The 25,692-nt window shown below is 49.6% G+C and overlaps 1 protein-coding gene across 5 annotated transcripts; it reads right to left on the bottom strand.

The window, feature by feature from the left end:
• Positions 1 to 2,120: 2,120 nt before the first annotated feature.
• On the bottom strand, positions 2,121 to 25,531 carry LOC135178580 (uncharacterized). 5 transcript variants are annotated; one of them, XR_010303625.1, is made up of 9 exons: positions 23,004 to 23,682; positions 21,743 to 21,982; positions 20,817 to 20,876; positions 19,663 to 19,794; positions 17,664 to 17,810; positions 16,465 to 16,525; positions 15,622 to 15,763; positions 10,821 to 11,108; positions 2,121 to 3,843 (listed from the first exon to the last, which is right to left on the bottom strand). XR_010303625.1 is itself a non-coding variant. In XM_064149536.1 (8 exons), the coding sequence occupies exons 2-7, from the start codon at positions 21,905 to 21,907 to the stop codon at positions 15,660 to 15,662; spliced, it is 669 nt and encodes a 222-aa protein (XP_064005606.1). In that variant the 5' UTR covers positions 21,908 to 21,982; positions 23,811 to 25,531; the 3' UTR covers positions 9,060 to 11,108; positions 15,622 to 15,659. The 5 variants fall into 5 exon arrangements, 4 of the variants coding, with proteins under 4 accessions (XP_064005606.1, XP_064005605.1, XP_064005603.1 ...); XM_064149536.1 differs by lacking the exons at positions 2,121 to 3,843; positions 23,004 to 23,682 and adding an exon at positions 23,811 to 25,531 and having other exon boundaries at positions 9,060 to 11,108; XM_064149535.1 differs by lacking the exons at positions 2,121 to 3,843; positions 23,004 to 23,682 and adding an exon at positions 25,296 to 25,531 and having other exon boundaries at positions 9,060 to 11,108.
• Between the last annotated feature and the right edge of the window lie 161 nt (positions 25,532 to 25,692).

Here is a 25,692-nt window from a genome sequence, read left to right as displayed (position 1 = left end):
AATGCAAGCCACAGGAGCAATCTTTTGTGCCGTGTCAGTGTTTGGTGATTGAACTGTTGAAGGAATTGAGGTGAAAATGAGGAGTTTTGATTTGGGGGGGGGCGTGGGGGTGTGCATGTGAGCTGCTCACTGAAAACCAAACAGGGGCTAGCTCAGAAGCTGCCACCCTGGCAAAACAAACTTTTGAAGCAAGATAACTTTAAACCATTGCAACTGCTTAAAAAATCACTTTAAACCATTGCAACTGTTTAAAGATAACTTTAAACCTTTGCAACTCTTTAAAGGTAACTTTAAACCTTTGCAACTCTTTAAAGGTAACTTTAAACCATTGCAACTGCTTAAAGGTAACTTTAAACCATTGCAGCTGCTTAAAGATAACTTTAAACCATTGCAACTGTTTAAAGATAACTTTAAACCATTGCAACTGCCTAAACGTAACTTTAAACCATTGCAACTGCCTAAACGTAACTTTAAACCATTGCAACTGCTTAAAGGTAACTTTAAACCATTGCAACTGCTTAAAGGTAACTTTAAACCAGTAGAACTGTTTAAAGATAACTTTAAACCATTGCAAAGTTTAAAGATAACTTTAAACCATTGCAACTGCTTAAAGATAACTTTAAACCATTGCAACTGCTTAAAGATAACTTTAAACCAGTAGAACTGTTTAAAGATAACTTTAAACCATTGCAACTGCTTAAAGATAACTTTAAACCATTGCAACTGCTTAAAGATAACTTTAAACCAGTAGAACTGTTTAAAGATAACTTTAAACCATTGCAACTGTTTAAAGATAACTTTAAACCAGTAGAACTGTTTAAAGATAACTTTAAACCATTGCAACTGCTTAAAGGTAACTTTAAACCATTGCAACTGCTTAAAGGTAACTTTAAACCATTGCAACTGCTTAAAGGTAACTTTAAACCATTGCAACTGTTTAAAGGTAACTTTAAACCATTGCAACTGTTTAAAGGTAACTTTAAACCATTGCAATCGTCAATGAGGTGTGATGCTGTGGCGAGTTAACACTGACCAAAAACACATATGCATTGCCTTTTGTTTCCTCTCAGAGCATTTTATTAGATCTAATACAATGAAGATACTTAAAAAATACAACCAAAAGCTGATTTTATTTCTTGCATAAAACTGCTACAAGTCTGTGTGAGCTGCTGACTGGAAACCAAGCAAGGGCTAGCTCAGAAGCTGCCACCCTGGTGAAACATACTTTTGAAGCAAGGTAACTCTAAACCATTACAGTCAATGAGGTGTGCTCCTATTGCAGGTTAACGCTGACCAGAAACAAATATGCATTGACTTTTCTTTCCCCTGCTAGAGCATTTAATTAGATCTAATATAATTAAGATACTTAGCTGATTTTTTTTCTTCTTGTATAAAACTGCTACAACTCTGTGTGAGCTGCTGACTGGAACCCAAGCAAGGGCCAGCTCAGAAGCTGCCACTCTGTTGAAACAAACTTTTGAAGTAAGATAACTTTAAACCATTACAGTGGTTAATGTAAAGTCATTGAGGTGTGATCCGATTGCAAGTTAACACTGACCAAACCAAATATGTATTGCCTTTTTTTTTCCTCTCAGAGCATTTAATTATTAGATCTAATACAATGAAGATACTTAAAAAAATATAACCATAACCTGATTTTTTTTCTTCTTGTATAAAACTGCTACAACTCTGTGTGAGCTGCTGACTGGAACCCAAGCAAGGGCCAGCTCAGAAGCTGCCACCCTGGTGAAACAAACTTTTGAAGCAAGATAACTCTAAACCATTACAGTCAATGAGGTGTGCTCCTATTGCAGGTTAACACTGACCAAAACCAAGTATGCATTGGCTCTTTTTTCTCCCCTCTCCTAGAGCATTTAATTAGATCTAATATAATTAAGATACTTAAAAGCTGATTTTCTTTCTTCCTATATAAAAGTGTTACGTGTGTGAGTGAGAAGCTGACTGGAACCCAAGCAAGGGCCAGCTCAGAAGCTGCCACCCTGGTGAAACAAACTTTTGAAGCAAGATAACTCTAAACCATTACAGTCAATGAGGTGTGCTCCTATTGCAGGTTAACACTGACCAAAACCACATATGCATTGACTCTTTTTTCTCCCCTCTCCTAGAGCATTTAATTAGATCTAATACAATTAAGATACTCAAATAATATAACCAGAAGCTGATTTTTCCCCCCTGCTACAACTGTGACAGCAATTTTGTGTATGAAACACTTATAAAAGGGAACTTTTGACTATTCACCTTGACCTTTACATGACTAGAATATGGTTTACAGTCCTTTCAGAAGCAATCAGTGTCCTTTAAGGATTGATTTTTTTTGCTCTGTTTGTTCTGAAGGATGGAGCTTCAATTTCTGCCTATGTTATTGTAAATAAATACGGTTTACAGTCCTCTTGGACAGTTTGTTTTTCACTCACGTCCTTAATGCTTGGTCTCAAAGGGACCTTGTAACTGCCTGTATCATGAATTTGTCACCAATTGTTCTGTTTTAGTTTTTAATAAAGGAAAAACACTGAAGAATTCCAGAGTCAGACAGGGTTGGGGGTAGGGGGGGTTGAGGTGAGGAAATGGTGGAGTGGGCATGTTGCTGTTGAATTGGGTGTCAAACACTCCCTTAAGCTTTGGGTTACTCACAAGCTGTAAATAAGGGCCCTCCTCACTCCTGTAGTATGAAATCAACACTTCAGCATGTTCTAAGGGTTCTGTCCCAAAGGCAGTGTGGTCCTTAAGGCAGGGCTCAGTGTTGCTTGCTGCTGGCGATGTTCTGCCCGCGGCGTTGGTGTCCATCGCGCCCAATGCTTTGTACCTGCATTTCCATTTGAGGGGAGGGCAAACACCATGCCCAGAAACCTAATAAACTGCCTTTACCACAAACTGTTAGCACTCGTTTTCAATAACTAGGAGCCATGCTGCAGGAGCTGCAAGGGAGAGGAATGAGGTTGCAGGCTCCCTGCATGAGCCAGAGGTTTGTGAAGGGCTGTCACGATGCTTGGATGACTGTCGGCGCTCTCCTGCGGTGCCTCAGAGGTGTTTGGAAACAGCTGAAGCAACCATCTGATGATTTAGAGGCACATTGGGGATTTATTTTGGGCTCCAGAGGACTGGGAAGTGATGGAACAGTTGGAACACTAAGAATTACTGACCCTCGGCTGTAGGTTAAGACCCTATTAGCGCTCTCACTCGCAGAATCTTAGAACTTTAGAGGCTGGAAGGGACCTCCAGAGATCATTGGGTCCAACACCTCCCCTGCCAAGGCAGAATGACCCAGGGTACTTCACACAGGAATGTATCCAGGTGGGATTTGAAAGTCTCCAGAGAAGGAGACCACAACCTCTCTGGGCAGCCTCTGTCACAGAATCAGCCAGGTTGGCACTGATTTCCTTGTCCCCTCTCACTATTTTCACTTCTACCTATAATGCTAATGGACTTTTTCCCCTCCCTCCTGCTTTCCAGAGTTGATAACATCCCAATTCCCAGCTCAAAACCAGCACCACATGATTTTAAAGTGCCATGGTCTGGTTGATTGGCCAGGGCTGGGTGCTAGGTTGGACTGGCTGAGCTTGGAGGTCTCTTCCAACCTGCTTGATTCTATGAACCTAACACTGCTTTGACATGGCAGTCTTGCTTTTCCCATGCAAAAACCAACCTACAAGCTCAGATCTAACATTGTAGCTGACTTTAGGAGGTAGCATCATTCCAGGACTCACCAAAACCAAAGCAGACTTCTGGCTGAGGGCTGCGTTTCTTTTTAATCCCTCTATTGACACTAAGCAGCCAAAGGAGGCCTCTCATTCACTCTCTGAATGGTGCTGTCATCAGCTGGGGCTGTGAAGTGACATTGAGAGAGGAAGAATTGCTGCTGGTTGCCACTGACTCTGCTGGGAGCACTCCGTGCAGCTTCCCAGCTGCAGGATCAGCATCGCAGAGGCTGACACCTATTGAAACACTTGCTGAAGGCATCTCCTTGTGCTCCAGGAGGATATTTCCAGAGTACAAAGGCAGGCATATATATGACACTGAAATACATAATCCTGTGCCTAATCCTGCTCTGTGCAGGACAGGGCTGGGTGCAAGGTTGGCCTGGCTGCAGTCTCTTCCAACCTGGTTGATTCTGTGATGGTTGCCTTTTAAAATCTGATTAATGATAGAAACCTTAGCTAAACATATAATATCAAATTTAAAACCCTCATTTCCCAGCAAAACCAGAGAGTATCTCAAGCAACTCATGAGCTTCTACCCTTTCTGAGCTCATCCTTGGGAAAAACACAACCTGAAATTGGTGTAATGTGGCCAAGTACTGTGATACAGTAGTGATCAGTGACCAGAGGGGCAGCTAGGAGCAAAACCAGAGAGTATCTCAAGCCAACTCAGGATCTTCTACCCTTTCTGAGCTCATCCTTGGGAAAAACACAACCTGAAATTGGTGTAATGTGGCCAAGTACTGTGATACAGTAGTGATCAGTGACCAGAGGGGCAGCTAGGAGCAAAACCAAAGGGCATCTCAAGCAACTCATGAGCTTCTACCCTTTCTGAGCTCATCAAGGGGAAAAAACAACCTGGAATTGGTGTAATGTGGCTAAGCACTGTGATACAGTAGTGATCAGTGACCAGAGGGACAGCTAGGAGCAAAACCAGAGAGTATCTCAAGCAACACATGATCTTCTACCCTTTCTGAGCTCATCCTTGGGAAAAACACAACCTGGAATTGGTGTAATGTGGCTAAGCACTGTGATACAGCAGTGATCAGTGACCACTTGGGCAGTTAGGAGCAAAACCAGAGAGTATCTCAAGCAACTCATCATCTTCTACCCTTTCTGAGCTCATCAAGGGGAAAAAACAACCTGGAATTGGTGTAATGTGGCTAAGCACTGTGATACAGTAGTGATCAGTGACCAGAGGGGCAGCTAGGAGCAAAACCAGAGAGTATCTCAAGCAACTCATGAGCTTCTACCCTTTCTGAGCTCATCCTTGGGGAAAAAACAACCTGGAATTGGTGTAATGTGGCTAAGCACTGTGATACAGTAGTGATCAGTGACCACTTGGGCAGTTAGGAGCAAAACCAGAGAGTATCTCAAGCAACTCATCATCTTCTACCCTTAATGAGCTCATCAAGGGGAAAAAACAACCTGGAATTGGTGTAATGTGGCTAAGCACTGTGATACAGTAGTGATCAGTGACCAGAGGGACAGCTAGGAGCAAAACCAGAGAGTATCTCAAGCCAAGTCATGATCTTCTACCCTTTCTGAGCTCATCCTTGGGGAAAAAAAAACCTGGAATTGGTGTAATGTGGCTAAGCACTGTGATACAGTAGTGATCAGTGACCAGAGAGGCAGCTAGGAGCAAAACCAGAGAGAATCTCAAGCAACTCATGAGCTTCTACCCTTTCTGAGCTCATCCTTGGGAAAAACACAACCTGGAATTGGTGTAATGTGGCTAAGCACTGTGATACAGTAGTGATCAGTGACCAGAAGGGCAGCTAGGAGCAAAACCTGAGAGTATGTCAAGCCAACTCATGATCTTCTACCCTTTCTGAGCTCATCCTTGGGAAAAACACAACCTGGAATTGGTGTAATGTGGCTAAGCACTGTGATACAGTAGTGATCAGTGACCAGAGGGGCAGCTAGGAGCAAAACCAGAGAGTATCTCAAGCCAACTCATGAGCTTCTACCCTTTCTGAGCTCATCCTTGGGGAAAAAACAACCTGAAATTGGTGTAATGTGGCCAAGTACTGTGATACAGTAGTGATCAGTGACCAGAGGGGCAGCTAGGAGCAAAACCAAAGAGCATCTCAAGCAACTCATGAGCTTCTACTCTTTATGAGCTCATAATTGGCAAAAAATCAACCTGGAATTGGTGTAATGTGGCCAAGTACTGTGATACAGTAGTGATCAGTGACCAGAAGGGCAGCTAGGAGCAAAACCAGAGAGTATCTCAAGCCAACTCAGGATCTTCTACCCTTTCTGAGCTCATCCTTGGGAGGAACACAACCTGAAATTGGTGTAATGTGGCCAAGTACTGTGATACAGTAGTGATCAGTGACCAGAGGGGCAGCTAGGAGCAAAACCAGAGAGTATCTCAAGCCAACTCAGGATCTTCTACCCTTTCTGAGCTCATCCTTGGGAAAAACACAACCTGGAATTGGTGTGATGTGGCTAAGCACTGTGATACAGTAGTGATCAGTGACCAGAGGGGCAGCTAGGAGCAAAACCAAAGAGCATCTCAAGCAACTCATGAGCTTCTACCCTTTCTGAGCTCATCCTTGGGGAAAAAACAACCTGAAATTGGTGTAATGTGGCCAAGTACTGTGATACAGTAGTGATCAGTGACCAGAGGGGCAGCTAGGAGCAAAACCAGAGAGTATCTCAAGCCAACTCAGGATCTTCTACCCTTTCTGAGCTCATCCATGGGAAAAACACAACCTGGAATTGGTGTAATGTGGCCAAGTACTGTGATACAGTAGTGATCAGTGACCAGAGGGGCAGCTAGGAGCAAAACCAGAGAGTATCTCAAGCCAACTCAGGATCTTCTACCCTTTCTGAGCTCATCCTTGGGAAAAACACAACCTGAAATTGGTGTAATGTGGCTAAGCACTGTGATACAGTAGTGATCAGTGACCAGAGGGGCAGCTAGGAGCAAAACCAGAGAGTATCTCAAGCCAACTCAGGATCTTCTACCCTTTCTGAGCTCATCCTTGGGAAAAACACAACCTGAAATTGGTGTAATGTGGCCAAGTACTGTGATACAGTAGTGATCAGTGACCAGAGGGGCAGCTAGGAGCAAAACCAAAGGGCATCTCAAGCAACTCATGAGCTTCTACCCTTTCTGAGCTCATCAAGGGGAAAAAACAACCTGGAATTGGTGTAATGTGGCTAAGCACTGTGATACAGTAGTGATCAGTGACCAGAGGGACAGCTAGGAGCAAAACCAGAGAGTATCTCAAGCAACACATGATCTTCTACCCTTTCTGAGCTCATCCTTGGGGAAAAAAAAACCTGGAATTGGTGTAATGTGGCTAAGCACTGTGATACAGTAGTGATCAGTGACCACTTGGGCAGTTAGGAGCAAAACCAGAGAGTATCTCAAGCAACTCATCATCTTCTACCCTTAATGAGCTCATCAAGGGGAAAAAACAACCTGGAATTGGTGTAATGTGGCTAAGCACTGTGATACAGTAGTGATCAGTGACCAGAGGGACAGCTAGGAGCAAAACCAGAGAGTATCTCAAGCCAAGTCATGATCTTCTACCCTTTCTGAGCTCATCCTTGGGGAAAAAAAAACCTGGAATTGGTGTAATGTGGCTAAGCACTGTGATACAGTAGTGATCAGTGACCAGAGAGGCAGCTAGGAGCAAAACCAGAGAGAATCTCAAGCAACTCATGAGCTTCTACCCTTTCTGAGCTCATCCTTGGGAAAAACACAACCTGGAATTGGTGTAATGTGGCTAAGCACTGTGATACAGTAGTGATCAGTGACCAGAAGGGCAGCTAGGAGCAAAACCTGAGAGTATGTCAAGCCAACTCATGATCTTCTACCCTTTCTGAGCTCATCCTTGGGAAAAACACAACCTGGAATTGGTGTAATGTGGCTAAGCACTGTGATACAGTAGTGATCAGTGACCAGAGGGGCAGCTAGGAGCAAAACCAGAGAGTATCTCAAGCCAACTCATGAGCTTCTACCCTTTCTGAGCTCATCCTTGGGGAAAAAACAACCTGAAATTGGTGTAATGTGGCCAAGTACTGTGATACAGTAGTGATCAGTGACCAGAGGGGCAGCTAGGAGCAAAACCAAAGAGCATCTCAAGCAACTCATGAGCTTCTACTCTTTATGAGCTCATAATTGGCAAAAAATCAACCTGGAATTGGTGTAATGTGGCCAAGTACTGTGATACAGTAGTGATCAGTGACCAGAAGGGCAGCTAGGAGCAAAACCAGAGAGTATCTCAAGCCAACTCAGGATCTTCTACCCTTTCTGAGCTCATCCTTGGGAGGAACACAACCTGAAATTGGTGTGATGTGGCTAAGCACTGTGATACAGTAGTGATCAGTGACCAGAGGGGCAGCTAGGAGCAAAACCAAAGAGCATCTCAAGCAACTCATGAGCTTCTACCCTTTCTGAGCTCATCCTTGGGGAAAAAACAACCTGAAATTGGTGTAATGTGGCCAAGTACTGTGATACAGTAGTGATCAGTGACCAGAGGGGCAGCTAGGAGCAAAACCAGAGAGTATCTCAAGCCAACTCAGGATCTTCTACCCTTTCTGAGCTCATCCATGGGAAAAACACAACCTGGAATTGGTGTAATGTGGCCAAGTACTGTGATACAGTAGTGATCAGTGACCAGAGGGGCAGCTAGGAGCAAAACCAGAGAGTATCTCAAGCCAACTCAGGATCTTCTACCCTTTCTGAGCTCATCCTTGGGAAAAACACAACCTGAAATTGGTGTAATGTGGCTAAGCACTGTGATACAGTAGTGATCAGTGACCAGAGGGGCAGCTAGGAGCAAAACCAGAGAGCATCTCAAGCAACTCATGAGCTTCTACTCTTTATGAGCTCATAATTGGCAAAAAATCAACCTGAAATTGGTGTAATGTGGCCAAGTACTGTGATACAGTAGTGATCAGTGACCAGAGGGGCAGCTAGGAGCAAAACCAGAGAGTATCTCAAGCAACTCATGATCTTCTACCCTTTCTGAGCTCATCCTTGGGAAAAACACAACCTGGAATTGGTGTAATGTGGCTAAGCACTGTGATACAGTAGTGATCAGTGACCAGAAGGGCAGCTAGGAGCAAAACCTGAGAGTATCTCAAGCCAAGTCATGATCTTCTACCCTTTCTGAGCTCATCCTTGGGAAAAACACAACCTGGAATTGGTGTAATGTGGCTAAGCACTGTGATACAGTAGTGATCAGTGACCAGAGGGGCAGCTAGGAGCAAAACCAAAGAGTATCTCAAGCAACTCATGAGCTTCTACCCTTTCTGAGCTCATCCTTGGGGAAAAAACAACCTGAAATTGGTGTAATGTGGCTAAGCACTTTGATCAGTGACCAGAAGGGCAGCTAGGAGCAAAACCATCAGCTAGAGCCCGAGAGTAAGCAGGCTGAGCAGTGCACCTCAGCGTGAGCAGCTTCACCTGCCCTCAGCAGGCAGGCAGATGGCATTGAACAAACCTGCTGCATTTTCTCCCCCTCCTTTTGTTGGGGATTTTTGAGTAGCAGAAGGGAGGTGGTGGAGTCACCACCCCTGGAGATGTTTTAAAGGAGAGTGGATGTGGTGCTTGAGGCTATGGTCTGGTGAGGAAGGATGCTGGGAGGAAGGTTGGACTGGATGATCCTGGTGGTCCTTTCCAGCCATAGCACTTCATAATGATTAGATGTTGTGCTGAGAGATTTGGTTTAGTCAAGGACTTGTCAGTGTGAAACTAATGATTTGACTCAGTGACCTTGAAGGTCTCTTCCAATCATAAGAAATTCTGTGATGCTGGTGTTGTGAGCATCAAGTATTTAAAACACAGAAGCCTGTTCTCTCTTCTCCCAAATTAATGATGCTAAGATGTGCTTTGGTATAAATAGACCATCTTGAACACACCCCTCCAAACAAATGAAGGCCAGGGGCTGCATGGTTTCCATTCCTGCCTGCTTGATCTTTGATCACCTTGGGTGATTCTGTGCTCCACAACCTCCCTGCAGGTGTTCAAGGCCAGGTTGGATGAGGCCTTGAGCAACCTGTTCTATTGGGAGGTGTCCCTGCCTATGGCAGAGGGCTGGAACTGGATGATCTTTGAGGTCCTTTCCAACCTAAACCATTCTATGCAATCTAAACAAGGGACAAGCAGTGTCTTTCTAGCAGCCTACACCCAGACTTTATCAGCTGAAGCCAACCCCCTGAAAAACAGAGGTGTGCTGCATAGCTGTGGCCATCAGCACCCCAAATCACAATGCCAGAAGCACAACACCAGGGAGCCTTTATTTTCCAGCCACAAGCACAGAGGTGGTAAAGAAAAGGGAAGAGACCAGTATGAGCATGTGAACATATGGGAAGTGACAGTCATAAGACCCTGAGCTTACCTCAGGACTTCCTTATTATTTTATTTTCCACTCTATGCATTCTCCTCTTTGTAAAGGACAGGGGCAGAAAAAAAGGGCTCTGTGGTGAGGCAATATGTTAAAGTCCCTCTTAGTGACTACTTTTAGCTATTTACTTCTGAAAATGTGATCTTAGAATCAGTCAGGACTGGAAGGGACCACAAGGATCATGTAGTTCCAACACCCTATCCTAGATCAGGCTGCCCCCAGCCTCATCCAGCCTGGCTTTAAACACCTCCCATGCTGGGCATCTGAAGTGCACAGCAGAAAGCAGAGACTGTGGCTGAAGATGATTTTTCCTCTCCCATGGTCTACTTGAACCTAGGCTGTTGCTTTGGGTGCAAAGTCCTAGAGCTGGAGAGAGTTGTCCTTCATCTCCCTTGTCCCCACGCTCCCTGTGTGGCACAGGCTAACCTGGGAATGTTGGCATTGTGCAGGATCCTGAGTGGCTTCCAAGCCCCCATTTTCAGCCTCCAGCAAGGGGAAAAAAGGAATGAAATCATGAATGGAAGGGAATTCCTTTTGGCATGGGGCTAAAAGTGCTGGAGGGGGCTCTGAGCTAAAAGTAGCTGATGGCAGAGTAGCAGAATGTGTGTTATGTGCTGACCCTGCCCCAGAGTGTTTGGAGTTGGGTTGTGAGTTTTATTGTGGCTTTTGGCCAGTAAAACCTGGTCAGTTGTTCTCTCCAGCCCCTACCCCTTCAGAGGGCACCCTTCAGCCCTACCTTCTGCCTCTCCTGGCAAGGCTGATGTCCTGCCATGGCTAGGGCAAGCAGCTTCCGTGCTCCCCAATGGCTTTGGGGCCACAGCAGAAAGGTGGAGGTGGAGGCTGGTGTTTTTGGCTGCTCTTACGGAAAAGCTTGGTCACTCCTCTCACCCACCAGGGAAACAGAAGCTGCTCTGGGGTGTCAAAGTGGGTGCTGTTTGCTCCTCTTCTCCTTTGTAGTCTTCCATCCTCCAGTGCTTGGCTCGTTCCAGGAAGGGCACACAACAAGAAGAGGATTAAACTGACCCTAAAATACACATAACAGCATTTTCATTTACTTGAGGATGTTTCTAACCCACTCATAAATCAGAGGCAATGAAGGGCTCCTGGCTTCAGCAACTGAAGATTCAGCTGCAGATTAAACAAAACTCCCCCCCCCAGAAGCCACATTTGCTAATCAGAGAGGGGGGTTCAAGTTCCTGGATGTGATTATTCATCCTCATTACTACCACGAAGTACCAACTCCAATGCTGAGGTAATACCTGAGTCACTGGGATGGTGCTGTTAAAAAGCACAGCACTGACAGCCCTTGTGGTTGGCTTCCAACTCTTGGAAGGGCTCTTTGGTGCAGCAAGAACTTGGGGTGTAGCAAGGTAGCTAGGCTGCCTGCACAGAGTGAAATCAGGGACACAGGAGTGACTCCTGGGAGGTAGTTTGGGACAAAGAACTTGGCAAATGAGAACCAAGGGCTTTTCCCCCACAGTTCAATGCTGTTTGTGCTGGAGAAGCATGAAATTGGAATGGGCTGCCCAGGGAGCTGGGGGTGTGCAGCCTGCAGAAGAGGAGGCACAGGGTAGAGCTCATTGCTGTCTGCAACTGTCTGAAGGGAGGCTGTAGCCAGGTGGGGTTGGGCTCTGCTGCCAGGCAAGCAGCAACAGAAGAAGGGGACACAGTGTGAAGCTGTGCCAGGGGAGGTCTAGGCTGGATGTTAGGAGGAAGTTGTTGTCAGAGAGAGTGACTGGCACTGGAAAGGGCTGCCCAGGGAGGTGGTGGAGTCGCTGTGCCTGGAGGTGTTGAAGGCAAGCCTGGCTGGGGCACTTAGTGCCATGGTCTGGTTGCTTGGCCAGGGCTGGGTGCTAGGTTGGACTGGATGAGCTTGGAGCTCTCTTCCAACCTGCTTGATTCTATGACTCTATGATTGTCTAGGGCTGGGTGCTAGGTTGGACTGGATGAGTGTGCCCCCTTCTTCTGTCACTGAGGGCCTGGCAGAAGACACCAACCCCTGTCTGGTTGGTTTTGTGGTCCTCGCTGTGAAGAAGACCTTTCCTCTTCCCCTCCTCCCCCATCACTTTCTAGCCCTTTCTATGCAGGAAATGGCTTCAGCAAATACTTTGCCCTTAGTTGAACATTAACTCCCAGAACCAGCTTCCCTGATTAGCCTTTCTGATTACAGCCTGTGATTAACTCTGCCCACAGCTAATGGAGAGGCTGACAGCTGTAAGCTTCTGTGTGCTCTGCTCTGGGTGTCAGGGAGTAAAGGAGCACTTGGCTAAGATCACTCACCACAGAAAATAGCCTGGTTTTGCCCGTGAATGCCTTGACTTTGGCTTAGCACAAGCAATGCTAACATCAGGTGAGCACAAAGTGCTTGCTGCCTCAGTTTGATGTGTGGGATCACATAGACACAGCTATGTAACCCATGCCAAAAGTGAGGTGCCGGTGCCCTGCCTGCAGCCTGCTCCAATGAGCTCAGCAGCTCCTGATACAGCATCACAAAATGTTTCTGGTTGGAAGAGACCTCAAAGATCACCCAGACCAACCCTCGACTCAGCACTGAAGGGTCAACATGAAACCATGTCCTTAAAGCACTAAGCCCACAGACCATTTGAACACTCCCAGGGATGGTCACTCCCTGGGCAGACCATTCCAAAGCTTGATAACCCTTTCAGTGAAGAAGGATTTCCTAATATCCAGCCTAAACGTCCCCTGGTGCACCTTGTAACCACTCCCTCCAGTCCTGTCATCCGTAATCAAGGAGAAGAGGCTGACTTCCTCCTCTCTTCAACTTCACTTCACGTAGTTGTAGAGGGAGATGAGGTCTCTCCTCAGCCTCCTCCAGACTGAACAACCCCAGAAACCTTGAAAAGAGCTCTGAAGCACATTTGCATCCTCTGCATTCCTCTCCAAAATGCCAAATTGCTCCCACTTCTTAGTGGTGAAACATAAGGAGGGTGTGTGACTGCCCTGCAGCACCCATGGGTGCAGGGGGGTCCCAGTGCAGAAAAAGCTCTGGGCTCAGGTAGAAGCTGGAATGTCTGTTTCTACCCCTGGGCTTTGCTTGCATTGTTCTACAGGCACTGTGCTGAGATCATAGAATCAACCACATTGGAAGAGACTCCAAGCTCAGCCAGTCCAACTTAGCACCCAGCCCTGGCCAATCAACCAGACCATGGCACTAAGTGCCTCATCCAGGCTTTGCTTCAACACCTCCAGGCACAGCAACTCCACCACCTCCCTGGGCAGCCCATTCCAATGCCAATCACTCTCTCTGCCAACAACTTCCTCCTCACATCCAGCCTAGACCTCCCCTGCCACAACCTGAGGCTGTGTCCCCTTGTTCTGTTGCTGGTTGCCTGGGAGAAGAGATCAACTGCTCCACCAAACTACCTCCCCTCCAGCAGCCAGGGACCTTTGTCCACCCCAAAGGGGAAATCCAGCAGAGCTGGGAGGCGACAGGGAAGCTGACTCAGTTTCTGGGATCTTGCCAATGAGGAAAAGACTGTGAGGAACACAGGACAAGGCCCTTTCTACTGGAGGTGCTGAGGAGGTCTGCTTGCATACCAAGTAAGAATCCACCTGACTTCCAGCAGCAGGAGCCGAGGGTGACACAAACCATGGAATGTCCCTGGAGACACAGGCAGGCTGTGGGAAGGCACCGTAAGCAGCTTGTGGAATGGGCTGCTAAAGACAGCCCTGGGAGCTGCCATCAGGAACACATCTTCTGCACTGCTAACCAAGTAGAGGCACTGACATTAAACTGGCAGTCAGCTTCCACCAGCTCCCGTACTAGAATCACAGAATCAGGCAGGCTTGGAAGGGACCACAAGGAGCAGCCAGTTCCAACCTCCCTGCCATGCCCAGGGACACCCTACCCTAGAGCAGGCTGCACACAGCCTCAGCCAGACTGGCCTGAAACACCTCCAGCCATAGGGCCTCAACCACCTCCCTGGGCAACCCATTCCAGCCTCTCACCACTCTCATGCTGAACAGCTTCCCCCTCACCTCCAGGCTGAATCTCCCTACCTCCAGCTTTGCTCCACTGCAGCTGGCCTTTCTGCAGCTGCCCTTTGGAGGCAGAGCTGCTGGAAGTGTGCCTCACAGGTGACCTTGGGTGCTGGTGGTTGATCCTGTGATCTCACACCTGCAGTGACTACCTACAGGAGAGTATCATAGAATCAACCAGCTTGGAAGAGACCTCCAAGCTCAGCCAGTCCAACCTAGCACCCAACCCTGGCCAGTCAACCAGACCATGGCACTAAGTGCCCCAGCCAGGCTTGACTTCAACACCTCCAGGGACAGTGACTCCACCACCTCCCTGGGCAGCCCATTCCAATGGTATTGCTGGGTGGCATCAGAGCTTCCACCCAGAAACAATGCAACAGCTCAGCAGTGTGCTTAGCAAAATAACAACTTCCAGCACAGTTCCTCTTTTCAAAGGCAAAATTGTGGTTTGAACTAAAGGGGAATCAAAGCCACACTGCTCCTAATGTAAGAGGAGCTACTGCAACACAGCAGCCCCAGTTTCTAGCACATTCCAGCACTGCACTTCAGCACCAGAACCAACTGTGCCAACATGTGCACACTCCACACAACTCTGGAGAAGACTTAGAGAGGATCTGATCAATGGTTCTAAGTGTCTGAGGGCTGCCAGGAGGTGGGGACAGGCTCTGCTCACTGCTCCCTGGGACAGGACAAGGAGCAATGGGTGCAAGTTTCAGCAAAAGAGCTTCCGCCTCAACACAAGGAGGAACTTCTTTACTGTAAGGGTCACAGAGCTTAGAAGTGCTTTTCTTCAGCCTGATGAGGAGAGGCTGAGGGGCCTGGGGCTGCTTAAGTCTGGAGAAGAGAAGGCTGAGAGGGGATTTAATCAACGTTTGTAACTGTCTAAGGGTCAGGAGCGGGGGACAGGCTCTGGTCACTGCTCCCTGGGGTAGGACAAGGAGCAATGGGTGTAAGCTGCAGCACAGGAGGTTCCACCTCAACACAAGGGGGAACTTCTTGACTGTGAGGGTCCCAGAGCACTGGCACAGGCTGCCCAGAGAGGCTGTGGAGTCTCCTCCTCTGGAGCCTTTCAAGGCCTGTCTGTGATCTGTGTTAGATAGGATTGTCCTGCTCTGGCAGGGGGGTTTGGACTGGATGATCTCCTTGAGTCTCTTCCAACCCCTGACATCCTGTGAGACTGTGAACTCACATTTTGACAGAGGTGCCTGAATAGCATTGGCAAGGCCTCATATCAGAATCTTCACCTGCTCCCATCTTTCCCAAGGGGGTCACAGGATCATGTCAGGGGTTGGAAGAGACCCAAAGAGATCATCGAGTCCAAGCCCCCTGCCAGAGCAGGACCATACAATCTAGCTCAGGGCACAGAGGAACACATCCAGACAGGCCTTGAAAGGCTCCAGAGAAGGAGACTCCACAACCTCTCTGGGCAGCCTGTGCCAGGGCTCTGGGACCCTTACAGTCAAGAAGCTCCCCCTTGTATTGAGGTGGAACCTCTGTGCTGCAGAGCCACCTTTAAAGAGGGAGAGCTTCTTACTTACAGCTGTCTTGCCACATGTTAAAACCCTCAACCTCTTTTTCAAGCCATTCTGACATAGGGTGGAGGTTTCGATCCATCTTCCTCTGCATCTAAGTCCTGGGCTGGAAATCGATCTGGGAAGTTAAAAATCCTGGCCCCAGGGCCTGTGTGAGGAAGGAAAGAGGGAAGCATTAAACCTGGTGTAGACATGTGCCCAAAGTCCTGAGTTTCTTTTGGCTTGGAGTTAATTAGGTTATGGGGATTTCAGCCTGGGCTCTAAAGCTTGCCCAGGATGTTCCTTTTCACACCTGTGATGGTTTGGGTGTTACCTGTGTGTGTCCCCCCCCACACTTTGGAAAATCACCCAGACCAGACTCAATGGCTCTGGAAACTGGATGGAGCTTTATATTTACAGCTTAGCACAATATGTAAGCAGATAGTTTCAACATACACAGCTACAGACAGAAACAGACAAGTTAAAGGTAATCCAGAAACACAACAACCCTCCCAGAAACCTGAGTGCCCAGGAGGGGCTCCAAACCACTCTTCCACCTTCTCCCACCCCTCTACCTTACCCCAGACATTGCCTTGTGCCCAAGGAAGATTGGAGGGTCAGCCAGGGGGGTTAGGAAGCAGGTGGATTAGTCAGAGAGATGGCAGGTTAGGTTAGAGAGAGAAGAGTTCAAAGCCCAGTCAGCATCTCTGTTATCTACATTTACATTCTTGTTCTTCTCCATCTCAGCAAGCCTGTGAGTGCAGGAGACATCACCATTGTTTCACAGCCTGGAACCTAACTCTTCTCACCAAAACATTCTAGCTAGCTTCAAACCAGCACTATCCAAACACACAAGGGGAAGCTACTCACTTTGGACAGCACAGGTCATTTCCACAGCTTGGTTTTGGTCCTCGCTGGGTCGCAGCCATTCCTGCAAATGGAACAGAGCCATCAAAAACCCTCCCCTGGGAGTTGAGTCAAGAACTCCTTTTAACAGCCTGTGCAACCCACTCCTAACAAGTTTGAGCCTGGAAGTTTGAAGCAGCATCATGTCACACACTTGGTATCTTTTAGCCTTGTGACCTGCACACATTAATTCCTTACCAAATGTCCTGGCTGGATATTTACTACAGCATCAGAATTACTTTAGTAGAGAAGTAGCTCTCATTTGCTGTGCTCTCTTAGAAACAGTGTGTGCCCCATCACTTGAGGCAGAGTCATGGAATCATAGAATGGTTTAGGTTGGAAGGGACCTCAAAGATCATCCAGTTCCAACCCCCTGCCGTAGGCAGGGACACCTCCCACTAGAACAAGTTGCTCAAGACCTCATCCAACCTGGCCTTGAACACCTCCAGGAAGGTTGTGGAGCAGACAATCACCCAATGTGATCTTTGATTCTCTGCTCCACAACCTCCCTGGGCAACCTGTGCCAGTGTCTCACCACCCTCACAGCAAAGAACTTCTTCCTAACATCTAGTTTGAATCATAGAATCAAGCAGGTTGGAAGAGAGCTCCAAGCTCATCCAGTCCAACCTAGCACCCAGCCCTGGGCAATCAACCAGACCATGGCACGAAGTGCCCCAGCCAGGCTTGGCTTCAACACCTCCAGGGACAGCGACTCCACCACCTCCCTGGGCAGCCCATTCCAATGCCAATCACTCTCTCTGCCAACAACTTCCTCCTGACATCCAGCCAAGACCTCTCTCAGCACAACTGAATCTCCCCTCTGTCAGTTTAGACCCACTATTCATCATCCTGTCATTACCAGATCTTGTCAGTAGTCCCTCCCCAGCCTTCCTGCAGGCCCACTTCAGATACTGGAAGACCACTATAAGGTCTCCCCAAAGCCTTCTCTTCTTCAAGATGAAAAGCCCCAACTCTTGTAGCCTGTCCTCATGGCAGAGCTGCTGCAGCCCTCTGAGCATCCTTGTGGCGCTCCTCTGGATAGACTCCAACACTTCCATGTCCTTCTTGTGCTGGGGGCTCCAGAACTGCACACAGGACTGCAGACATCCTCTCCCCACACACACAGAGCAGAAGCAGCTGGGTGGCCTGGGCTCCTCACTCACCATGCCAGTGATGCTGTCGTAGCACGAGCAGCGCGGCAGGCTCCGGCATCCCAAGTGAGCCATCGCCAGCACCACAGCGGTGCTGCAGACGGACGCGGCGAGCATGGCTATGTTAGCACCCTTGACTACTTTGTGAAGCACAAACTTCTGCAGGCAGAAAAGGAAGGGTTCACATCACACTGAACAAGTGAAGCTCATCACCAAAAAAAAACCAACCCCAAACAATGACTGCAAAGCTCCCTGGGGAGGTGGTTGAATGCCCATCCTGGAGGGGTTATAGAATCATAGAATCATAGAATCAACCAGGTTGGAAGAGACCTCCAAGATCATCCAGTCCAACCTAGCACCCAGCCCTAGCCAATCAACCAGACCATGGCACTAAGTGCCTCAGCCAGGCTTTTCTTGAATACCCCCAGGGACGGTGCCTCCACCACCTCCCTGGGCAGCCCATTCCAATGCCAATCACTCTCTCTGTGAAGAACTTCTTCCTAACATCCAGCCTATACCTACCCTGGCACAACTTGAGACTGTGTCCCCTTGTTCTATTGCTGGTTACCTGGGAGAAGAGGCCACCCCCCACCTGGGGACATTGACCCCTGAGCTTCCTCTTCTGCAGGCTGCACACCCCCAGCTCCCTCAGCCTCTCCTCACAGGGCTGTGCTCCAGGCCCCTCACCAGCTTTGTTGCCCTTCTCTGGACATGTTCCAGCACCTCAACATCTCTCTTGAATTGAGGAGCCCAGAATTGGACACAGTACTCAAGGTGTGGCCTGACCAGTGCTGAGTACAGGGGAAGAATAACCTCCCTTGACCTACTGGCCACACTGTTCCTGATGCAGGCCAGGATGCCATTGGTTCTCCTGGCCACCTGGGCACACTGCTGGCTCATCTTCAGCTACTATCTATCAGTACCCCCAGGTCCCTTTCCTCCTGGCTGCTCTCCAGCCACTCAGTCTTCACCCTATAGCACTGCTTGGGGTTGTTGTGGCCAAAGTGCAGAACCCTGCACTTGGCCTTGTTAAATCTCATCCCAGAAGAGGAGGAGATGTGGTGCTGAGAGACATGGTTTAGCACCAGCCTTGGTAGAGGTAGGTTGGACTTAGTGGTCTTAAAGGTCTTTTCTAACTGAAATAATAAAATGGATTAGGTTGGAAGGGACCTCAAAGCTCAGCCAGTTCCAATTCCCCTGTGCTATAGGCAAGGACACCTCTCACTAGAACAGGTTGCTTAAGGCCTTGCCCAACCTGACCTTGAACACCTCCAGGGAGGAAGCAGCCACAACCTCCCTGGGCAACCTGTGCCAGCATCTCACCATCCTCACTGTAAAGGATTTCTCCCTAACATCTAGTTTAACTCTCCCCCTCTGCCAGTTTAAACCCATGATTCTAAGACTGCTGCAGTTGCATCATTATTCAGTGATATTTAAGTCAGTGTTATTTAAGGTTTTTCTTCCTGTGCTCTGAAGCAGCAGCCAAAAAGAGCAAACAGTGAAAATAAAAGTAAGACACCTAGCAACAGTGTCAGGTTTGGAAAGAGCTTTAACAACAAGCAGAAGCCCAAGGACTGTCTGCTCCTCTTCATGCCAAGCATGAGCGATGCCTTCTTGCCTTACTGCACCTTGGCAGCCTGACATTTTGATGGGTTCTGCAACAAACTCATGAAGAGCTTCACCCACCTGGAATGCCCTTCTCCTCCCCACAGGGAGCCATGGCTTGTAGCAGATCTGAGCTACAAAAGGGCTAACTCCTCTCTCCTCAGCTTTACTGTGGGGGATGTGCTTGAATAATGCCCAGTTTTAACCAGGCCATCTTTAACTGTTGTAACTTCGTTGCCTGAGGTGCATGCTGGAAAGGCTTCCAGCAATTGCTGCCTCAAACCAGGTCAGGGATACATCCAGCACCTTCTCATGAGCTCCATCACGACTTTTTCCTGGCACAACCCAAACCTTTCTGCACTCAGCAGCAGTTAACCCAACTGCAGTGTGTGTGTGTGTGACTTACGGTATGGATAACGTGGACTGGGAAAGAGCTCAGCTCCTCCTCTTCACCATAGCTCAGTGTGAGGGAGCTGTAAACTATAATGATGAGGATGGCAACACAAGAAATCAGGGAAGCAACTATCAGCACGTTCACCTAGACAGCAAAAGGAAGGGAGAAAAAGAAGGGGAGCAGGAATTAAAACCATCCTCTGACAAACTGTGCTAGCTTGAGCCTAGCTGGGATAGCTTGGTGAGAGGAGTTGGATGATAGGCTGTGGGAAGGAGCCAATGGTGATGCCTGCTTCACCCATAGGCTTGCTGAGGTGTATAAGAACAAGAATACAAACACAGATCACACTGTTTGCTCTCTGGCTTTGGGCTGCACTTCACTCCCTAACCTGTCATCTGTCTAACCCTTCTGCTTTCTAACCCTCATGGCTGATCCTCCAAACTCACCTTGAACGTAAGGCAAAGTCTGGGCTAAGGTAGAGGGGTGGAAGGGTGGTTGGGAGCCCCTCCTGGGCACTCTGATTTCTGGGAGAGCTGTTGTGTTTCTGGATTACATTTCAACTTGCATATTTCTGTCTGTAGCTGTAGATATAGTAAATACCTGTTGGTATATTGTGCTAAGCTGTGAGTATAAAGCTTCATTCTAATTTCCAGGCTCGTCTGAGTCTAGTCTGGGTGATTTCTTAAGTGTATGTGTGTGGGGGGAACACCCAAACCATCACACCAATCAACACAGCTAACGCAGACAAAATGCACTGTCAAGCCCTGCAGCTTTTAACCTCCCATAACACTAACAAGTACCTGGTAGCAACAATCACTTGGAAGCCAAACACAGAGCAGCCAAGGGTTTCCATGATACCACATTCCTGAGCTACAACTGAGTCCTAAGCCTTAACCCTGGGTGCTGGTGGGACCCAATGACTTTGCTGTTAGAGATCTTTTCCTTACAAGCAATATTCCCCTTGGAGCATGGCTGGAGAGGTGCACCTAGGAAAGGCAAGTCATTTAACTTCTCTCCCATCTTAGTGTACACAGCTGTTAACTGCAGGAAGGAGCACCAAAAGCCAACAGTTTCACAGATTTTTGCTGGTTATTAGAGCTCCTCTGCTGCAGCAGAAAGCAAAGCAGCTCTGCATCAAGCACAATCCCCATCCCTTCCAGGCTCACCAGAACTGGATTCTTCCTCTGAGAGGAATACAAAGCCAGGACTCCTGGGACTCCCATCACCTGCAGGGCACAAGAGGAGCTGGTAAATGGAAGAGAAGTATCAGATTTGGGTGATAAACTGCTACAGAGCAGATGAAAGGCCCTCATTTTCCAGGCTTGGAGCAGAGCAGCTTAGGTCATAAATGGGAAGAGAACTACTGATTTCACTCTGTTTTTCCTCTCCAACATCTCCTGGGGGCAGGATACTGCATGGAATACATCTTATCCACTTACCAACCCATGGCAGCAAACCTCTGACTGGCTTTCTGGCTCTGGCCACAGAATAAAACCGATTAGGTAAGTCAAATTGAAGTGCTAAAAATGAGCACTGCTCTCCCAACTCCTTATGCATCTTTTAGATGAAGAAAGGTATTACCAAAAGGAAATGGGCAGCATCCAGCTGCTCTGTGGCACTGCTCACCAGAGTACTAACAGTGACACCAGGAGTACAAAGAGTGAACTCAAGGGTGCTAAGAGCGACCTCAAGGGTGCTGACCACCAGCCAGTGAGAACTGCCCATTCCATTCTGCTCATTCCAGAAGAGAGAATGAACAGCACCATGCTGTGGGACACACTTAGATGTTCCTCTAGCTGATGTGAAGATGAAGCATTCTGCTCTTCAGTAGCCTCTCTGTCCTCACAGTGCCTCTGCACAATACGCTGCCACTTAACCGCTATGTCCTGTTTTCTCCCTCACCCAGCATGAATGCCTTTTATTTAGCTCCACCAGAGGGAAGTCTGCTTGCACTCACCTGTCTGCATCATAAGGGTTCAAAGCAGGAAAACAGGGAAGAACTGGCAAGAAGTCCTGATCTCCCTCCCACCCCTAAGCTGAATAGGTAGCGAGGAGCACAAAACAAAGCCCGGAAAAGAGAGTGCAGCTTTACCATCCCAGCCCAGACCGGAGCTCTGGTTTTGCTCAGCTGAGACTCCGCTCTGAAAAGGATCTCTATGAAGCCGCTGCCGAGGCAGACTGTGCTGAGGGCTATCTGGAATATCCCCAGCACGACCATGGTCCTCTGGTTAAAGATGAAGTACCGATAGCGATCCATTCTACTCTGCCCCACGCGCCAAGCCCCGGCGGCGGAGACTGCAGCGCTGCACCCTGGCCCTCCAGACAGCCTCTCCTAGGAAGGAAGATCAGACAATGTCAGGGGCTGGGAGGGACCTCGAAAGATCCACCATCAGTAAGTTTGCAGGTGACACCAAGCTAGGAGCAGCTGTGGAGCTGTTGGAGGCCAGGAGAGCCCTGCAGAGGGACCTGGCCAGGCTGCATGGGTGGGCAGAGGCCAATGGGATGAGACTGAACAAGGCCAAGTGCAGGGTTCTACACTTTGGCCACAACAACCCCAAGCAGCACTGCAGGCTGGGGACAGAGTGGCTGAGAGCAGCCAGGCAGAGAGGGAGCTGGGGGTGCTGGGAGAGAGGAGCTGAAGAGGAGGCAGCAGTGTGCCCAGGTGGGCAGCAGAGCCAATGGCAACCTGGGCTGGCTCAGGAGCAGTGTGAGCAGCAGGACAAGGGAGGTTCTTGTGCCCCTGTGCTCAGCACTGCTCAGGCCACACCTTGAGTGCTGTGTCCAGTTCTGGGCTCCTCCATTGCAGAGAGATGTTGAGGTGCTGGAAGGTGTCCACAGGAGGGCGCCAAAGCTGGTGAGGGGCCTGGAGGGCAGCCTGTTCCAGTGCTCTGTCACCTTCACAGTGGAAAAATTCTTCCTCAGGTTCATATGGAACCTCCTATGCCTCAACTTCCACCCATTGCCCCTTGTCCTATCACTGGGCATCAACGAAAAGGAGCTGGCTCCATCCTCCCGGCATGCACCCTTTACATATTTATGAACATCAATGTGGTCACCCCTTAGTCTCCTCCTCTCCAGGCTCCAAGCCCCAGCTCCCTCAGGCTCTCCTCATTAGGAAGATGTTTGACTTCCTTAATCATCTTCGTGGCTCTGTGCTGGACTCTCTCAAGCAGCTCCCTGTCATTCTTGAGCTGGGGGCCCACAACTGGACACGATACTCCACATGAGGCCTCACCAGGGCAGAGTAGAGGGGAAGGAGAACCTCCCTCAACCTGATAACCACAAGAAGGGACAGGACCATCACAACCTGTGGCGCAGCAGCACCACAGGTTCACTCAGAGTACAGAGGTCACCTTGTCCTGGTTGTTGTGAAGTGAGGGTGAGCAAAGGTGAGGCAGTGAAATCCCTCCTGTTGCTGCCCACAGGTGCCTGGGACACCTTCTCTGATGTCTCTGGGAGGGGAGCAGAGGAGATGAGAAGATGAGGTCCTTCAGCCTGGAAAAGAGAAGCATGAGAGGGGAATCTTACAAATGCACACAAATATCTAAAGGTTGGAGGTCATGAGGATGGAGCTGGGCTGGGCTCTTCTCGGTGGTGCCCAGTGACAGGACACGGGGCAGTGTGTGCAAACTGGAACAAGGGAGGTTTCACTTGACCTTAAGGAGAAATCACTTTGAGGCTGACAGAGCACTGGACCAGGCTACCCAGAAAGGTTGTGGAGTCTGCAGCTCTTGAGACTTTCAACCCCCACCCAGGCATGCTCCTGCACAGCCTGCTCTAGGCGATCCAGCATCCCCAAGGGGGTTGGACTAAACGATCCCCAGAGCGCCCTTCCAAACCCCACCGCTCTGTGGTTCTGTGCCGCCCTCCCTTCAGCCCCCGGGGCCAGCCTGCGCTCCTCCGGGGCTGCCTGCCTTTGCTGCCGGCAGGACAAGCCCCGTCCCAGGCTAGGCAGCAGCCGGCCGCCGTTGCGGAGGGCAGGGAGCCCGCCGAGCTCCTCTCGGCTCACCGGGGCTCCCCGTCTGTACCGCCGGCTCCGCTCTTTGCCTCTGCCCTTTACCGGAGGCTCCAAGGAGACCAGCCCGGCACAGCCCTCGCCGGCACCGGCGGAAGCCAGGAAGCGCCGCGGCCGCCCTGCCCGCCCCACCCCGGCAGCTCACCTGCGGCGGGGCAGCTCCGCGGGGCCCAGCCCGTACGCACCGGCGCTGCTCCGCGGCTCCGGCAGTCCCGCGGCGCCGGCAGCGGGGCAGGCACGGGCGAAACGTCCGCTCCGCCTCCGCGGGAGGGAGAGTTCCGATCGGTGCGGAAAGAAACCGAAGGTGTTGGCAAAGGCTCTGCCGTGCTGGCAGCGGCCCGGGGCCGCGCAGGTTACGCGGCTGCTCCGCCCCTCCGCCGAGCCCTCCGGTGCTCCTGGGCGCTGCCGGTGCTGGGGCGGGTCCGTGCCCTCTCTGAGCTGGGCTGAAAGAGCAGGAAGCCACCCCGGGGCCCGCAGCTCCGCCAAACCCCGCAGTAAAGCCTGCCAGCGCTCCCCCGGCTCTCCACAAGCGGCTCCTGGGGCTGCTCTCGGCCCTTTAAACCCACCGCGAGTCCGGGAAGGCAACGCAGCCGGGCCGGGAGAAGCCAGACCCCGCAGCGGCCACAGCCCAAGCTGCTGAAGGGAAAGGGGAATCCAGTGGCTTCGCAGAGGCTCTGGATGCGGTGCCCAGTGCTCTGTCTCTTGTGGATGGCAGCAAACGCCCTGGGCAACAGCAGTGGAAGCAAAGCAAGCGGCAGCACAGAGGCGAGCCCACTCGGGATGCTGGATTGCAGCAAGGTCGGGTTGGGAACCTGGTTGTGAAAGCACATGGCTCAGATCACAGATTCTCTGTACATCATCTAATCCAGCCCCTTCTACAACAGGTTCGCCCAGAGCAGGCTGCACAGGATCACATCCAGGCAGGTTTTTACTGTCTCCAGAGGAGGAAACTCCACAGCCTCTCCGGGGAGCCTGCTCCAGGGCTCTGGCACCCACAGAGCAAAGGCATTTTCCATTAAGCTCAAGTAAAACCTCCTGTGTTGTAGTTTGTCCTATCACTGGCCTCCACTGAAGAGTCCAGTCCCATTCTCTTGCCACTCACCCTTTAGACACTGATCAGCATTGGTAAGATCTCATCTCAGTCTTCTCTTCCCCAGGTGAAAACAGACCTAGGTTTCAGCCTTTCCTGGCAAGAAAGATGCTACAGTTCCATCATGTTCTTTAGAACTCTCCATTGGACTCTCTCCAGCAGTTCCCCTTTTCTCTTGAGCCAGTGAGCCCAGAACTGGACACAATACTCCAGATGTGGTCTCTCTAGGACATAGCAGGGGGAGAGGAGAACCTCCTTTGACCCGCTGGTCACACTCCTAACACACCTGTGGTGGGTTGAGGTTACTCTCAAATAAAAACTAAGCTAAGCCTTAAACCAAACAATATCCCAGGAGAGCACTTGCTCACACTGCTGGCTCATGGTGAACTCAGAACTCACCCATGCTAGATGCCTACACAACCAAGAGCTGGGGCCACTGAGGAACACCAAAACAACCAACAGGCAAGTCAGGCTGCTCAGACTGAAGTGGTCCAGGTGGATCAGACTGGCAACATAAGGGTGAAAAACATAAGAGCTCACCTGGTCCATGACCTCAGGCCGTCAGGGAAGGGATGCAACACACAGATGGGCTCAAGGTCGAGGGATGGACTTCAGTGCATGCTCAAATACATTTTACACCACCAGCTGGATGTCCTTCCACAACACACAGCTCAGCTAAAGCCCATGTCCTGTGCACGGAGAAGGGAATAACAAAAGCAGCAGAGGGGGGAGATAAAAGCCAGGGCAGTGGTGCCAGGAGTGTTCTGCCCTTCACTCACTCTTAGAATCAACCAGGTCAGAAGAGAGCTCCAAGCTCAGCCAGTCCAACCTAGCACCCAGCCCTGGCCAAGCGAACAGACCACGGCACTAAGTGCCCCAGCCAGGGTTTTTTTTAAAACACCTCCAGGCACAGCAACTCCACCACCTCCCTGGGCAG

Source organism: Pogoniulus pusillus, chromosome 10, assembly GCF_015220805.1.
Source record: "Pogoniulus pusillus isolate bPogPus1 chromosome 10, bPogPus1.pri, whole genome shotgun sequence".
In the NCBI taxonomy this organism is placed as follows: domain Eukaryota; kingdom Metazoa; phylum Chordata; class Aves; order Piciformes; family Lybiidae; genus Pogoniulus; species Pogoniulus pusillus.
The sequence above is the reverse complement of the archived record's forward strand: the minus strand, read 5'-3'. Positions and strand labels throughout refer to the sequence as shown.

What these genes read in the sequence shown, in the direction of transcription:
- LOC135178580 (XM_064149533.1), bottom strand. Translation starts at nt 23,162, where the DNA reads ATGCTTCTCTTTTCCAGGCTGAAGGACCTCATCTTCTCATCTCCTCTG. An exon ending in TTCACAACAACCAGGACAAG is followed by an intron (nt 21,983 to 23,003) that starts GTGACCTCTGTA and finishes CTTCCTTCCTAG; the next exon opens with GAGAGGCTGTCTGGAGGGCC. An exon ending in ACGACAGCATCACTGGCATG is followed by an intron (nt 16,526 to 17,663) that starts GTGAGTGAGGAG and finishes TTCCATTTGCAG; the next exon opens with GAATGGCTGCGACCCAGCGA.